The sequence below is a fragment of the Artemia franciscana genome, chromosome 4 (assembly GCF_032884065.1).
Source record: "Artemia franciscana chromosome 4, ASM3288406v1, whole genome shotgun sequence".
NCBI lineage: Eukaryota > Metazoa > Arthropoda > Branchiopoda > Anostraca > Artemiidae > Artemia > Artemia franciscana.
This window is the reverse complement of record NC_088866.1, coordinates 56,731,831-56,749,205: the sequence shown is the minus strand read 5'-3', so window position 1 is coordinate 56,749,205 and position 17,375 is coordinate 56,731,831. Positions and strand designations below refer to the sequence as shown.

The 17,375-nt window shown below is 34.3% G+C and overlaps 1 protein-coding gene across 7 annotated transcripts in view; it reads left to right on the top strand.

Moving 5' to 3' along the window:
• Window positions 1-17,375, top strand: part of LOC136026642 (ETS domain-containing protein Elk-1-like) — a 145,462-nt gene that overhangs the window by 106,657 nt on the left and 21,430 nt on the right. For all 7 annotated transcript variants that reach the window (XM_065703374.1, XM_065703375.1, XM_065703376.1 and 4 more), the window contains 2 exons: window positions 2,899-3,102; window positions 9,945-10,078. In XM_065703374.1, the coding sequence (XP_065559446.1) occupies window positions 2,899-3,102; window positions 9,945-10,078 (338 nt within the window). The remainder of the gene's footprint in view (window positions 1-2,898; window positions 3,103-9,944; window positions 10,079-17,375) is intronic.

The following is a 17,375-nucleotide window of genomic DNA, read 5'->3' as shown; positions in this document are numbered from 1 at the left end:
CTTTGGGAATATGAGTGATAATAAATGATATAAAGCCGAGTTGGCCCATTATGATAAAAAAACAAAACTGGTCGATGGCCAGTTTAAGCAAAATTACGGAAGAAACTATCAAACAAATATTTGGTCTGTATCACAACAACAAAGTGTTATCAATGTAAAAAAGGAAAAAATAACCCATAACAATTTTAAAAAAGGACCAAAAATAAAATCAGAAGAGAATAAAAACAGGGAAAGAGAAATCAAACCAGTATGTACAAGTAGCCACTCCTTTTATATGCCAAAGATATTAGAGTATGCGATCAATGAGCTACTCCTAGAACAAGTCAAAAATATTGAACCTTGAAAAAATCGACGAAAAATTAATTATTAATTAAGTTGAAAAATCCAAAAAAAAAGAAGTTTGAAATCAGAAATTGAAGAAACTTATTATTCTATTCAGATAATCAAGTACACCTGTAACGGAAAATGGGCAGCCCCTTGAAAGAAACATTCATGAGGCATATGTTTTTCAAGCTTTTTTTTGTGGGGGTGAGACTAAGAGGAAGTGAAACGTGATTTTTAATGACGCGTCTCTACATTATTTTGTGTAATTAACTGTCTGCTATTTATCATTTTTTTCTAATGAATCTTTTTCCTATTTGAATTCTTTTAATGGTTGGAAGAGTTAGAATATGGGAAGGTTTTTTGAATAAAGAAGTTGTATCTTCGTTGAAGTTGTTGTTTCGTCTTGTTGTTGTGTTGTATTAACTGTTGTTATTATTTTATCTTTTTTTTTTTTTTTTTTTTTTTACAAAGGTGAGTAAATCTTGACACGTGCCCAGAATTCATTTTAGAACGGCTGACCGAATTTGAAAAAAAAAAAAAAAACACGAGCAGATTAAATGAAAGATATTGGTAAAATCGCAAAACCTAAAAATCCTTACGTTGTTTTGGGCTTAAAGACCAGTCCCTTGCATACACGCCTGAATAAATAAAAGCTGTTAAACAAGTTTTTTCCAGACAATAGGGGGAGACCCTAGACAAAAACCCTTCAGAAGCTCAGTTTCCCCTCTTGGAATTAAAAAAAGTAGAGACACTGGAATTCTACTCACTTATTTGGTTGTAGAGGGGGAGGGGTAGTCTTTCAGAAAGTGATTTTTGCTGTAAAATTTGTCATAATTTTGAGGATTTTGCAGACATTTTGTGTTTTGGTTTTTCAGAAGAAGAGAATACCTCCTCCTTGTGGGTACTCGTACGCTCGATTTAACCTGGAAAGCTTTATCTTGGATTTGTTTTTAGTATGTCTCTTTAAATTCGAGTTCTAATTTCGAATTTCGCTAATCGAGTGCAGTGGCGTAATTTATTCAAAATCCTCGTAGGAGGGGAAGGAGTTGTTGCCAATTTTCCCAAATCGAGTGAAAATGACAGTGAAAACTGAAAAATTAGCCATATAGTACAATAACGGTAGGCTGTATCTTAAGAAAACTGACCCGTTTCTGTGGATGCTTGAATTATGCAGTTTTATCTTAGTTTTGACAAAGTTTTTGAAGAAACTAATTTCAGCTGGGGGGACTGGGATCTTAGGGGACTAGGGGAGGGGAAACCGGATTATTGGGGGACAGTTTTCCCCCCTCCTGTCCTATTTTAAATTACGCCCCTGATCCAATAGGCAGTTTTTATTAATTTCTTTTATATTTAGGCACGCTGCAAAAAATTCCAAATGTTTTTGGTGGTTAGTGGTTTTTTCGTTTTGCTCGGTTTTACATCTGAACATTAAAAGGGACCAGAAAGAAAAGCGAATTTAGCTGTCTTCCCATAGAAATTGAGCAAATCTCGAATAGTAAACGAATACGTGCTATTCGAACATTGATTTTTTTGTTAGTTGCAATCCCCTCATGCCAAGAACGGTGGACCCCTGTCAAAAATTAAATTAAGCTACATCCCTGTTTAATAATCTTTAATTAAAAAGGTTCGCTCCTTGCATTTAAAAAGTGTTCTATTTGCTACTTTTTTCGTGAAACTTGATCAAATTAAATTGAAAAGGGTGGCAAATCTTTTTAGGTAGAAAAGGTGGCTGACCTTTGAAATTAATGACAAGATCTAACAAAAGAATTATAAATTAAGAATGTTACTTTCCCGCCATCTTTGATGATTAATTGATAGATGGCATATGCAGTTGTGTAAAGTCTCTCGACCTTAATCTTTTTCAGAGGGTTCATGTAACTCAACCCTACGTTTGACTTGGTCAGTGCAACCCTCATTAAACTCATTTCCAGTTTTAACTCCTGTTCAACTAACCCCATTCCGATCAGTTCCTTTTCAAGTCGACTGTATTGAAATCAGTTCTCCTACAATTCAACCGTCATTTAACGTCCTGTGGTGGCGCAGTGGGTTTGACCTTAGCTTGGTAATACGGGACCCAGAGGTCGAATCATGCTGCAGAAATGCACTGCAGGGCAGACGCAGGGACCTTAGTAGTCAAGAAGCGTCGTTAAATCTGATACAATACCGTCATTTAACTCAATCCATATGTAAATCAACCTCGATTAAACTCAATCCCTGTAACTGGTTGAACAGGAATTGGTGGAATGGAGATTGAAGTAACTGAGGGCTAGTGGAATGGGGTTGAATTGAACGCACACCTTCTCAGAGCCTCCCAATGCAGTTTGAGGATTGCTGTTTCAAGGTCAAGACACAAGATATCACATTAATCAGTTGTATTTTGAATTAAAATCGAATAGTTGTGGGCATTAAGCCATGGCTAATTGTAGAAAAAAGCCAAGACAGATAGTCCAATTGAGTGAGCAGACAGAGAGTTCAATCCGCCAATAATGATTAATAGTATTCTCTTCTTTTTTATTGAAAGCGTAAATTTGTTTGTTACTCCTATCTTACATATTTGTTTATATTTCTTTTTAGTTTTGTTTCTTTTCCTGAAGGACTTCCTAGTGAAACGAAACTAAGTCTTCGGGGAAGGTTAGATGTCGTTGGTAGCAAAGTGGAAGCTGATATGAGGCGTACGCCAGTTCCAACCACTGAGTGGGAAAGACATGATTCAGCAGTTCTGCATAGGCATGACTCTTTACAAAGGAGTCGAGATACAGAGAAATCTCCTCCCTACAGGTGATTGCCCATACTGTTCTTTATCTTTTCCTTATGAATAATTTCTGGAACTGACTAGACAGAAAAATCAAAATGAAGAGAAACAAGAGACCTAAGACCAATAGACATAAATATTGAACTTGCTGATATATCTATAAAGATCTTTGTAAAGCATCTTCTGTACAGGAAAGTAAAAACATAATAGAAAATTAGAGAAATAGAACAAAAAAAACTTGCGGAATAAAATCAACCTGCATAAATAAGAAACAAAACAGATATCAGCAAAAATTGAGAAATGAGAGCTGAAGGCTGGTATTAAAATAAAAAAGATTAAAAGAGTAGCTCTTTGCGCGAAAAAAATTAGGTGACTACAAGAATACTGCTAGGGAACTTACGGGAGGGTGGGCTAGTAGGGGAGGGGATAGTCCCCAGGTTCTTAAAATTGCCCATTCTTATATTTTCATTTAAAAACACATCTTTGGAGGTGTTTCAGTTGAAAATCTGTTTTTGTTATGTTCATTAATAATGTCTAAAAACTAGCAAATCCCTCCCCTCCCCATTAGATTAAAAAGAAATACTTTTCACACTCCTTTCAATTTTCGTGAATTAACATATCTGGGGACAAGTGCTTTGGTTTTATCATCGACTTAATTGGGAATGTTTGTCATTTTCCTGTTTTTAGATAGTTTCTCAGTGTCTTTTTGTTTCCAGGGGGGGGGGGGGTATTGCTCCGTGCCGGTGCTGATGGTTGACTGTGTTAATTTTTTTCTGTCAAAGGCTTGATTTTTTGATCCTATTGTTTCAAAAGCCTAGAATATCGAGTCAAAAAGTATGAATAATAGATTATTAAGGAATCTTTTGTTTTAATATACGTTCCACAAGAGTCAAAAACTATTTCATTTGATGCAAATTCTCAGCTTAATATGATTTTAAAATCAATCAGTTGCCTCTCCAGAATAAGGAATAATTTGATTGACCTACGAAAATCCGGCAAAAAATGAAATAAGTTGCAAAGAAAGGAATGATTTGATTGGTGTACGAACGTCACAAAATGAGTTGTTTTATTATTTAAATACAAACAGAATGGAATAATTTGTTTTTATTCTCGTTCATTGTCCGTGTCAAGAGATTCCTAGGCATCTTTAGCCCGAAGTAATCCAAGACGAAAGTATAACAATTCAAAATAGGAATGAAACCTTTTAATCGACAGTGAACAAATATAGAATTTTTAACTGGATATTTTGAATACATATACAGTGTTCATCATCAGCAGTAAAACTAAAAGACATCAATAAAAACAAACAAAATTTGGGAGATATGGGAAGTTTGTTTTGGCAGCCGTGCTCATTTCAAAATAAAAATACTATAAACTTTATTTGTATAGCCCTACTTTTTATTTGTATAAATATTTAATTTTGTTCGTAAAATTTGCCGAAACTATAAAGTAGTTTTGTATTCAAGAGCTGGATTGGCCAGTTTCTTGCCTAGCCTTCCTTCTCTTGTGCGGGCCATCACATATGACACCTGGAAACAAAAATTCCTACTGTTTTGCTATAAAAAAAGATCTCGCTGAGAATCAAATTCAATTTTTAAGTTTTCAAAAACCACGTCCCTCGTCAAATATTATAGTAGTCTTGAAGTAAAATAGTGAAAATTCCGTATTGAACTATTTATGTACTCTTACATGCTAGTAGGTTGAATAGGTATGACGTCAGAATCCCATTTTCTTAGGGTCAAGCAAGGCCGTATCCAGTGGAGGGTTCGGGGTTGGATCGATTGAATACATCGACTTAATTGGGAATGTTTGTCATTTTCCTGTTTTTAGATAGTTCTTCAGTGTATTTTTGTTTCCAGGGGGGAGGGATTGCTCCCTGTCGGTGCTCATGGTTGACAGTGTTAATTTTTTTCTGTGAAAGGCTTTAGTTTTTAATCTTATTGTTTCAAAAGCCACACAGAACGGAATGATTTGTTTTTATTCTAATTCATTGTCCGTGTCAAAAGATTCCTAGGCATCTTTAGCCCGAAGTAATCCAATAGTATGAAAAAGGCTGTATAAAAAACAGTATAAATCTTTACCAGGGCGGTGAAGTCAGAGTCTTGGAGTTGGAATCCGCGTTTTAGTTTGTCGAATGAAGTCGGAGTAACAGAAATAATGAAACACAAAACAGAGTTATCGAAACGCAAAAAGGCTGGAGTCATGCCAAATACTCTCAGATACTAGTAAAACGTGTCAATAATAAACAGAATTGTTATTTTATTCTAATTACAGAATATTATTAGCCAAAAATATTGCTTTTCTGCATTTCTCTCATTAATATCGATTTCTCTCATCAATTTCTATAGTAAGTTAGCAGGAATGTTGGAGTCGATGTTCTTACTTTTTTGAAGAAGTGGACCAGCACCACACTCCTGGTTTTTACAATAAATTGTAATTTTGCTGTATATCACTAGAAGGCATTGACTTATTTTAGTGGCTAAACTGAAATTCCCTCGTCAATTTTTTATTTACTTTTTTTGTTTCTGTTAAAATGTACCTTTTAGTTCTAAATATACAGGGAATAACGGCTTCTTAAGGGTCGATTAGTTGATGCTTGATTAAAGATTTGCTCACAGATTTTACTCCTAAAAGGTTAAATGATTTTTTGGGGCGGGAGGACGGTCGACAGGCACAATTCTTCAGTAATGTTCAGTTATGAAGAGCCATCAAATTTTTTTTCTTTCACTATACAATAAGTTTGCGGCAGCTTTTTCGTGAATTCAGATTAGTGCCCCTCCCTTTTTTTCCTCGACAGCAATTGCAAAAAATTTTAACTTAGTAATATAATGTAGCTTGTCTTACATTAAAAAAAAAAAAAAAAAAAAAAAAAAAAAAAAGCTGCATTATTCATACGTATTTAAAGTTATTTACGGGAATTAATGAAAATTGCAAAAATGACGATGATTTGAGTAAAGCAAAGACTAATACGCTTGGTAGTGCTGGATTAGAATATGGTTACCGAGATAAATTACAAATCACTTTTGATTACCAAAACTAACATTCAGCTTAAAGAAGAAGGTTGGTCTATCCAAAATATAAATTAATATTCTTCTTGAATGAGAAAATTTCCACGTGATAGCAAATTAAACTCCTCTAAAAATGTAACTAACCATTCTTAGTGCTCAGTAAAGAGATTCTATGCGCCATCTATTTTGTCTTATTATAGATGTCGGTATAATAAGCCGTTTTGAGCAAGCAGTACGAGAAACATAATTGTCGAAATTCAATTTTTATTAAAAGTCAAGTTTTATATATTTTTTTTAACCTGATAATTAACAAATCATTCAGCACTTTCATTGCTGATGAAGCAAAATGTGTTGTAAAAATTTTTGTAAATAGATGTTTCTAGAACGGAAAATGTCTATGTATCTGAAAGGCTGGGATACGTAATGTTTTACTTGCTAAAACCAGCTGTATTGAATTAGTATTGATGCATTCTAGCAGCGTGTGAACGAAGAATTGTTTCTAAATTAATGCTCATATTGAGCTTTGTAATGAGAATAAATGAGAAGAGTTAGGCCATTGACATTAAATTTAAATAATTTCTGAGACCACACTAGCTAATTATGAGAAAACATAAAATCGCGAAGAAAGGAAGAAAACGAGTACAATAAACAACCAGTGAAAAATTTGAAAAATTATGCGAATATTTCGGTCAAGATCTTCGCTTGACCGTCCTCAGTGCAGAATAAAAATATAAAAAATTAAACCTTAAAACAAAACACAAAACTTAAATTAGGATGACCCTTAGTAACAGTGAAAGGGTAACTGAATAAATACACAAGTCTAACTGGTATTTCATAATTTCATCTTGCGTAAAGTAATTGTATAAAGAATTCCATCTTTACTTAAGATGAAATTGTGATATGCCAGTCGGGGACAATCTTTTTTTCTTTCGTTTATAGAGGCTTCTGGACTAGAAGCCAAAATTTTCAGATTTCATGATTATTTTGAAAAGTTTGTTTTTATATTTCTCTGCCTTATCAAATTTTACCTCTTTTTAATATATTTACGTTTTAGTTACATTTGATTTTCTTAGATTTCTGTTGTACACATCAAATAATATTCTGAATAAGCTTGGTTTCAAAAGGTAACTTTCACAAACCATCTTTAAAAGAAATTGAGGACAAAATAGCCCAATCACTAAATAAAATGGTTGCCAAAAAATTGCTTAATTCAAGATTTTTATTTTATACCTTTTTCTTGTTTTCGGTCAGATAGCTGGGTTGCCCATAAACAAATTTGAAAGATAGCCTTAATTGCCTAAAGGGCATCAAACAATATGCAAGTACAAAAGGGCCTACAAAGGATCAACGCGTATATCTGCCTTTTGTTTCTCCAAAGAAGGTAGTTTATCACTAAAAGTCATTTACTTGCCCTTTTTTTAAGTTAAACAAAATAACAGCGTCAAAATGTCAGATGCGCCCATTGTTTGTAAAAGTAGTGGTGTCGCTGAGGGGGGAAAGACAGGCAGTTCCCCTCCAATAATTGGAGAAAAAACTATAATTTATAAAGTAGCTTTAAAACTGTCGCTCGTTTTAAGTTTCAAATTTGCCCTTTACTTTGAGCAGATAATTTTCTTTTCAATTAATCCACACTCGTTTTCAACATAAGGAAAACGAGAAAAAAGGAGGTTCTGTTACACTTCATATTATGTTCCTCATTGGTGTTTTTCTCAAATATTGTTTTTCAATTGCCTTTGAAACCTTATCATCCAGTAAAAATGTGAGCCTAGTTAATGGCGAAATTGAAAAAAATGTTCTATGTTTTTTGTTTTGCCACATTTGCTCAGGTTAATTTTTTTTTCGTGATATTTTAAGGTGCTTTTACTTCGTAAAATCTGTCTGTTCGAGATTAGATTCTCTTGTTTTAAAATTTTCAAAATTGAAAATAAATGCACCTTCCACATCTCCAAACTGGACAGAAATGGTATAATTGAAGAATAAGAAGGTAGATAAACAGTGAATAGTATTTCTTGAATCAAAAAGAAGTCATTGAAAATGAAAATAAGACTTAGTGCTTTTTATAATGATTTTTGTGCTATAGTTAGATATGTCAAATTGGTAGTAGTTTGGTCATGGAATTTGGTAGGGGGGGATCCGATCCTGGAATCATTTAATTGTTTGAATTTTTATTTAATTGAAACTTCAGTTCTCTTATTTGTCATTGAAATGGCTAATAAGTGCTGATAACATCCTATTTCTTATGTTTCGGATTTACATACTAACCCGTAAATGTAAAACTGCCTCTATATATAATACCATGCTTAATTCTTGCTATTTGGTCTTTCAAATTATTTCTTTTATCAGCTCCCAAAAAAGAACTAACATAAATTTGCTAAGAATTATGACTGAAATAAATCACATTTCACATAACGCTAGCACTACTTATGGGACACATCTCTGCATCAGCGTGCTGTACAAAATGTCTGCTGAGAATACAAAAAAGTGAATGTCAAAAAATATGTAAATTGTCTTAGAATTTATAAATTTTGTGTGCATGCATAAGCAGTACTAACCTATTCTCATTCTCAACGCATTTTCTACCGTTATCCGTTTTACCATGCAACCTTAGGAGACCGAGCTTCGCTTGTAAAGGGAATTATAGAACGATATTCAGTGTAAACCCCCTACGGAAATTTATACTACCCATACCCTGATTTACACAAAAAAATTGTGTATTTTTCATAGAATTATTTTTTAAACAAAGATGCAAAGGGGACCGTAATTTTCAAACTCTAAGAATCAATTTTTCCCTTCCAACTGACATCCCTGGCAATTTTTGATTAATTTAAGGTTTCTGCAGCAATGATGCCTAAAACAGTTCAGATTTTCAAGATATTCTTTGTCAAACCATGCCCAATGGACAGGGTAATAATTCCGACATTATTTAAAAAAATAAGAACTACGGTCACTATTTAAATTTGGGGAATATTCAACAGTATAATGTTCCACAGTCTATCGTAATACTTTTACTTACTCTGTATCTTTACTTTGACAGCGCTATTGCACTGCCTATGATTTTTGTCTCGGCTTTATGTGGCCTGCTGTTATCAATACTATTTATTAACATGAATCAGGAGCCCACAAACAAGTCAATTTAATAAAAATCATTAATTACAAGCAAATGAATAACTAGATACCGGGCTATTGAAATAGCGCTTGGATCAATTATGAGATTGAGCATCCTATGCTAGGCGTGGGGTTTGGGGGAAGTGGAGGAGGGATGTGTACGGCAGCATTAGGGGTGAATCTGGCTGAAAAATTCAGGTGTATACAACATTCACCTTCGCCAACCTAAAAGCTTGTTTGTTCTATGTTACTGTCGTCTGGAGTAGCTCATTACTGACGATTTGAGCAAAAACTAAGCACCAGAACTTACATTTATGATTGTTTAATATGTTTTTATCTTTTATAATGTATTGCGTAATGTTTTAGATTCACCAAGTAGCGGGTCTGTTAGATAGTTACTTTTCTTCGCTACCATTTGCATAGGACCCCATCATGCCCCCGCTCTTCATAAGAATAATGTAGCTACGCCCTTTGTAGAAGCAACGAAATGCTTCATCGTTTTGTTTGATAATTTGCTCTCAATAAACAGGAAAATATTTATTGTTCTATTTTATTTATAACATATTCTAACTTTGTATAGGGAAAGGGATATCTTTAAAATTATTTTATATCTAGATTATTGTTTGGAAAGTCACTTTTTTAAAATATTTGATCAAAAAGTGGATTTTGTCTTAAATTTTCATTCCTACGTTTGTTCATTTATGCTATCTAAAAATGCACATACATTTTTTTTAAATTTTAATTTTTCGTTTTAGGCCAGCATCTCAGGGTCCTCCTGCACCCCCGTATCCTGGTGGAAATTCTATAGGTCACCCTCAACAACCAGCTTACGGTCTTCCACCTCCGCCCTATAACCCAACTACTCTATTGGGACCTTTTGCTCGTCTAGGTGAGTTTCAATTATTTATGAGTAATATTTAATGTATATATTTACGGTACCTTGTCTAAAGGCTCTTAAATTTTGAAAATTAATATTGCAACCCGTTGCCATAGGCTAAAAATTAAAAAGAGCTATTCATTAAATTAAATTATAAATTAATATTGCAGCCTGTTCCCATAGGCTATAAATTAAAAGGAGCTATTCATTAAATTAAATTATAAATTAATATTGCAGCCTGTTCCCATAGGCTATCAATTAAAAGGAGCTATTCATTAAATTAAATTATAAATTAATATTGCAGCCTGTTCCCATAGGCTATCAATTAAAAGGAGTTATTCATTAAATTAAATTATAAATTAATATTGCAACCTGTCCCCATAGGCTATCAATTAAAAGGAGCTTTTATTAAAAGGAACAATTAAAAGTAGTAGAGGAAGTGTCGGATTTGACCATTTAAAACTGTTGAGTGTATGACACATCCCTTAGACCTACACACATCGCACAAAGATAAAGTCCCTTTTTCTTTCTTTTTTTTTTGTAATCTCCAAGGGGAAAAAAATGTTTTGACCAATCCCCACCTAAGGGTCGCAATCACCGTCCGAGCATAACTGCAACGCTCAATTTACGTCTGGGTACACACTGGAAAATTAGTAAGCTGAGACATGGTACCAGATTTATTGTTGAGGGATGGGGGCTAAAATGTAAAAAAGGGAGCTCTTAGGCATAATCGCTTGATTTGAAAAAGTTTGGCAAGTTTTAGCCTTTCTTCTTTTCGTTTACAAGCTTAATGGGAGGGACTTTGCTGTGGTTTACCCTAGACGAGACCAGCTTGGATTGACGTTTAATGTACGTACTTCTGGCACCTTGTCTAAAGGCTCTTAAGTTTCGGAAATGAGTATTACAACAGTTCCCATTAGCTATTAATCAAAGGAGGCTACTGTAAACCAAGCGGTGGCGTTGATCCCTCTAGATGCCGTTAGGAGGTACGACCCCTGTCTTAACCACCATCAATAAGATGCAAAGTTTATAGAATATAAGTTCATATTTGGCAGCATATGCTGGCTAGAGAATTAATTTTGTCAGTAAAGAAAGCCTGTTTTAAAGATCTAAAATATGACTTGATATCGAAAATTATATCGCGAATGATGACCATGAGGAAGAGAGGGGGTAGGGCGAATCGGATTCAATTCGAATAGGGGTGCTGGCCTAGGAAAATTCAATCATACTCCGGTTTTGTGTCATTTTTCGGGCTAATTTTAATGTAACTGGAAAGTTATAATTTCTTATTTTTATTTCTAAAATAATCCTGACATGAAAACTCTGGCATTATGTCCCCCTCTCTGTGTTATCTGGGTCGTCGTAACTGGTAGCATAACTTTACTTTTGGTTCTTACTAGAGGCATGAACTACATCTTGAAAAGAATAAGACTTTTAAATGGCGTCTTTGTTGCATAATAATAATTGATGTTCTCGTCAGTGTTCGAATCTTAACAAAGAAAATTGAAATTATTGATTCAATTGAGTAAATACTTGGACTTGTTCAAATTAATTTGCTAGTGGCACTGGTCTCACTTGAACTGACGTTGGTATAGATAAACTATAAAGATACAGTGCCATCTTATTTCATAATAAAAAGCTATGAAAGATGTCGTGTTGTGGGTCTACGCGCTGTTTCCATAATTTCGTCTAGGGTAAATGTTGAAAAGGTGCAGTAAGGGGAGAATATCTTCCAAAGTCGAAGATGGTGTAAATGAAAATACCTCTTGAGAATTTCAAATGGCGCGAAATTAAAGTGAAAAGGCTTGGTTTTTCAAATTTGAAACTAAAAATAATATTAATGATTGATTAACTTTTCATTCAAAATTATTACCATTTTATTTGAAAGAGGTAAATATTGGCTCTTAATAAAACCTTTCATTGTGTAAATTCTTTTTCCATCTCGAAGATTCTGAGGAAAATAAAAATTAGTTAAACGATTATGTTTGTCTTTTTCCCTTTATGTTCTCTGATATGTAGAGCCGTTGACGAGGTAAATACACCCTCTAAATCTTCATCACCATACCTGCACAAAGGGCAAAGGGGATTTTTTCATTTCAGATTGGTTTAAAGCCCATCGTTCCTCACACACACACGGGGGGGTGTGTGTGTGCATTAAATGCAGATAGTTCTTTGACCGCTTTAACATTGTGGCGCTATGAATCTTCAGATGTTTCCTCGTAATGGTCTTTTACGGCTGGAGTGGCAGAAACACGCCCTAGATGTTTCATTTAACCACAAGCCAAACTCGAGTGAACTTTTCCATAGTTAAGGGGTTGGAAATGGAATATACTCACTTTCAGGGTCCGCAAATAAAGCAATTTTGCCGAGAAAATAGCGAAAATCAATTTCAATACAATTTTGCCAATTTGCCAATTAATCTAGAGAATTTGCTTCTTTTGTTTTTAGACCTTTGAGGTAGAAATCTTTTTCATCCTTTCAGGGAGAAACTTCTTGTTTACTGGCTAAAAAAAGGGGGTAATTCCTCTTGACGCCTTTGAAAATCAAAAAATAAATCTTTACACAACTGATTACAGAGTCGTAGTTCAGTTTAAAGTACAATTTCTTGTGTAATTATCCTTGAAGTGAAAGACATTTGGTAATAGTTAACTGAAAATAATGCTTACAAGGTATGCTTTATGTAACATACATAGTGCTGAGGATTCTATTTTTTTTTATGTACACGCACATACACACGGGGGGTCTGCATTGAATATAGACACTTCTTTGACCGCTTTATCATTGTGGCGCTGTGAATCTTCAGATGTTTGCTCGTAATGGTCTTTTACGGCTGGAGTGGCAGAAACACGCCCTAGATGTTGCATTTGATCACAAGCTAAACTCGAGTGAACCCTTCCATAGTTAAGGGGCTGGAAATGGAGTCTATCACTCTCAGGATCCGCAAATAAAGAAATTTTGAGGAGAAAAAAGCAAAAATTTGGATTGAGCTTGGCCTTTCGAAGGGGAGGGGCAGGGACTGACGTTGGATCCCATTATTTTGTATTATGAAAACACCTATTGCGTACTGCCGAATAATGAAACTGATAATCTGAAATTTAAAAGAGGGAGTAATTCTTTCAAACCCAAATTAGTTCCATAATTAATTTTCGAGTTACAACATGCTCGATTTTAATACAATTTTGCCAATTTGCCAATTAATCTCGAGAATTTGCTTCTTTTGTTTTTAGACCTTTGAGGTAGAAATCTTTTTCATCCTTTCAGGGAGAAACTTCCTGTTGACTGTCTAAAAAAAAAAGGTAGTCCCTCTTGACGCCTTTGAAAATCAAAAAGTAAATCTTTACACAACTGATTACAGAGTCGTTTTTCAGTTTAAAGTACAATTTCTTGTGTAATTATCCTTAAAGTGAAAGACATTTGGTAATAGTTTACTGAAAATAATGCTTACAAGGCATGCTTTATGTAACATACATAGTGCTGAGGATTTTATTTTTCTTTATGTACATTGAATTGGTTGCGAAGATAGCTTTCTGTCAGGCACATACTTAGTTTTTCTCTTTCTATGGGGGAGGCGAGGGGGTTGGGCTTAAGGAGGGCCAGTAATTAATTTTTTCGGGGGGATAATAAAAAAAATGAATAGTTGAATAAAACAGCCTAAAATTCAGGGAAATTTAGGAAATCAGGCCAAGAGACCTCTGCACCTATGCACCCTATTTGTACGTCCCAGCTTCCAGTCAAAATGTTTTAGCCCTCCCTAATGATTAGGCAAGCCTCTGCATTTAGCTCGTTCTAAAAAAACAGTTCGGACGATTTGATATCTCAATAGTATCCAGGAACGCCTTTTGATTGGGGGGGGGGAGATGGCAGTTACCCTTGAATGCTAAGTTTTTGTGGTATTTTTGTTTGCAAAAAATCGGAAATAAAGCCAAATTGCCCCTCTCTTTAGTTTAAAAAAAAAATACTTGTTTGATCTTTAGTAAAAAAATCATTACACGTTTCTAGATTTTTGTGAGTTGGCGTCCCGGATATTGACATTTAGAGTAAATCCCATTCATTTCGACAGCATATAAATAAAGTTTCAGAACGATATTTCGCAAAAAGTGTTTTGTTACGAATTTTTAGAAATTCGGAGTTTTTCCTCGACTTGGGTATGATTTTCGATTTGTCTTGTCAATGAAATATACTTTTTTACGGTCTAGATTACCTTATATAATCTTGTGTTCAACTGTTGAATTATTAATAAAGTTTAGTTTATGATTATCGTTGCATTGCCTTGGCCAATTTAATTTTTCTAGTTTCTTTAAAACAATTTTGTGTCATTTTCCCTATGTATCCTACTGTTTCTATTATTACACTTCTTTACAGTTTATTTTTCCATTCTGTCGAAATTTGAATTCATGTACATAGTATGTTAGTCCAATTTGATGACCTAGCTTGCGACAAACATAGTTAATTGGAGAACCCAAGGAAGACTCTGTTGGTAATGAGATTTTACTAATGCTGAGATTTAGCTACCACTAATAATTCAAGTTAATCTGATTTTTTTTTTTGAGTTTCCTGATTGGCTGAACAATTCCATGGAAGATATGATTCTCAGCATTAGTAAAATCTCATTGTGATGGGGCCTTCTATCACCGGATTTTCGATGTGATTAAGATTCTAATAATCAGACCGTCACTAGAAATCAAAGTTTTACAGTCATCTCGTCAAATAAAAAAAATTGTGCTCGAATAACTTCGACTGCGTAATTCAAAAAGGGTTATGCGCCCTTTTTGTAAAATTCAAAATCTAAAAAAGATTTACAGTACACCTTTTTAGTTCAAGCATGTTCCATGGATCAGTTTCATTCTGTTTTCTCCAACGCTACTTGATTCTTAAGATGTTTAGGACTGTTTTCAAAAATGTATCCTCCTATAAACAGGAATAGTTGGACAATGGAGCGGTTACCTAGAGGCTCACTTTTCAAATTTCCCGAAAAGAAAATGAGACTCTCCCAAGTTCCCCAAAATTAACGTTGTTAAGTACATAAACGATGCCACAAAACGCAAATCGATAATGTTGGTTAATTCTAATTTCCAGAGAGGTTTTAAAGATCTCAGTGTTTTTGGGTAAATTTCGAAAAAGTCGCGAATATTTGATGCACTGTTTTTGCTATTAAAATTATTTTTGCACTATATTGAATACTAAGCAATCTTTAATGCACAACAATTTTCTGTAATGCACATTAATACGTTTATTACAGAACTATCTTTTTTTTTATTCATCACAACGCAATAATCTTTCCACAACAGTGCACAACAGTCTTTAACAATGCACAACACTCTTTTATGTGCATTTAACAATGTGCATTTAACAATGCACAACAGTCTTTAATAGAGTACATTTGAACGTTCTTGAGCACAACTTGTCCTAAAAATGAAGGAATAAATTTATTTTTTAACCCATAAAAAAAGTACAGTATTGAAAAAAAAAAAAATAAAATAAAAAAGCCTACAACTGATAGCTGGGCTCAATTATATATTTTGCAGCTATTCGTGAAATGTGTCTCTCTTGTTTCAACCTGTGTACCTGTAAATTGAATCAACTGTGACGAAACGGAAACTTGAAAAACAAGTTACGGATGGGAAAATGCATTGAAAATATATAATTTGAGCTATATATTTGCACATTAGGGGGGGGGGGTTAAAATATAGCGGATCTGCATGCAAAATGCGTTAGCTACAATTATTCTGCATATTATGAAGTAAGAATCGTTGGTACTTGTGTCTTCTAGCCACCACACTGAGAATTTATATCGCAAACATGGGACAATAACCGGTTTTCATGGTCTTTATACCTGGCAATTAGCATCAGATCGGTGGGTAACTACATTCTAGCTATATTTTAATTAAATATTTAGTTGGTTAGGTTAGGTTAGGTTAAGTTAGGTTAGTTTTGGTTAGGTTAAGTTTGGCTAGATTAGTTTAGGTTACGTATTTAAAATAATAGAGTCTGGGTGCCCCCCCTTCCATAATTTTTTGTTGTAGTTTCCAAAATTTTGCTGCGAAACTATTATATTTTCGTTATGTTTTGGTATATTTCATTATTATTAACCTAACCTCACTTCTTGAGCGTCGTGGCTGTAAGACACAAGTACCGAATTGTCTCATTAGCATTAACCGAAGTTGACTTCTTGGGTGTGGTGGCAATGAGACATAAGCACAGAATTGTTTCATTAGCATTAACCTAATTTGACTTCTTGGGTATGGTGGCTCAAAAACGTAGTTGTTTTCACAAACAGAAATAAATCAATAGAATTTTATTCGTTGGTTACGACCTTTTTCTTTCAGAATACGCTGTATGTAATGGGGAGATGGGGAGTGGGAGTATAGAAGATGGAGGGGTATGCTAAAGGAGTGGAAGGGGTAAAAGAGGTAGAATTATAAACCTCTAATTAATGATATTCGACCGTTAAGACTACAAGAGCACCTTCATTATGCTTCCCAGCATTTACACTCAAGAAATGACACCAATAATTTGTCATATGACAGTAAGAGGCGGTAGCTTTTAATTAAGCCGTAAACCATCTCTGCAATCTTGCGGTAGCCTGCTAATCCTAGCAGAAATAAATTCAAACATAGCAAACTATATAGGCCTAATGCTAACAATTGTTTTTTTTTTTTTTTTTTTTTTTTTTAATCTATGGTTAATTATCCCGATCTGCTTGCCAGTCTCTCTAATAGCCTGATTCGTCTAAATCCAGAAAACATACCCCAAGTCATGCACTTTCAAACTACAGCTGTCCATGATCAAGGCTTTCAACCTTCAGAGATCCCTAATTTCAAATTGATAGTAGTAGTTAACTGTGAAAAAAAAACCTACGAAACTTTCTTGTGGTTTGTTAAAATAGAGGCCCAAAACTTTCTGTGCAGGTATTTAGACCTTGAAAAATAGATTGACTAGCTTTGAAACTCGATTCTCTGGCATTTTGACCCCCCTTTGGGCAAAAGTTGATGTTTTGTGGCATGAAATAAAAAAAAAAAAACAAAAAAAAACACCACTGTCCTGTGGTCTCAGACACAAAACCTCCTGCTTGAGGTTTTAGACCAAGGAAAATCGATTGACTAGTTTAGAATTGCCATTCGCTTGGATTTGACGTTTGGTGGCGAAAATGGCGGGAAACACCACTTTGATGTGGCACGATCTCTTTCTTACTTAAAAAGGGGATTGGATATAGCGATTTCCTTTCAAATGACCCATCTTTCGTCATTCTAAGAGGAAGAGTTTGACATGATCCCCCTTGGAAACAGTACTCCCCATACAAAAAGGGACT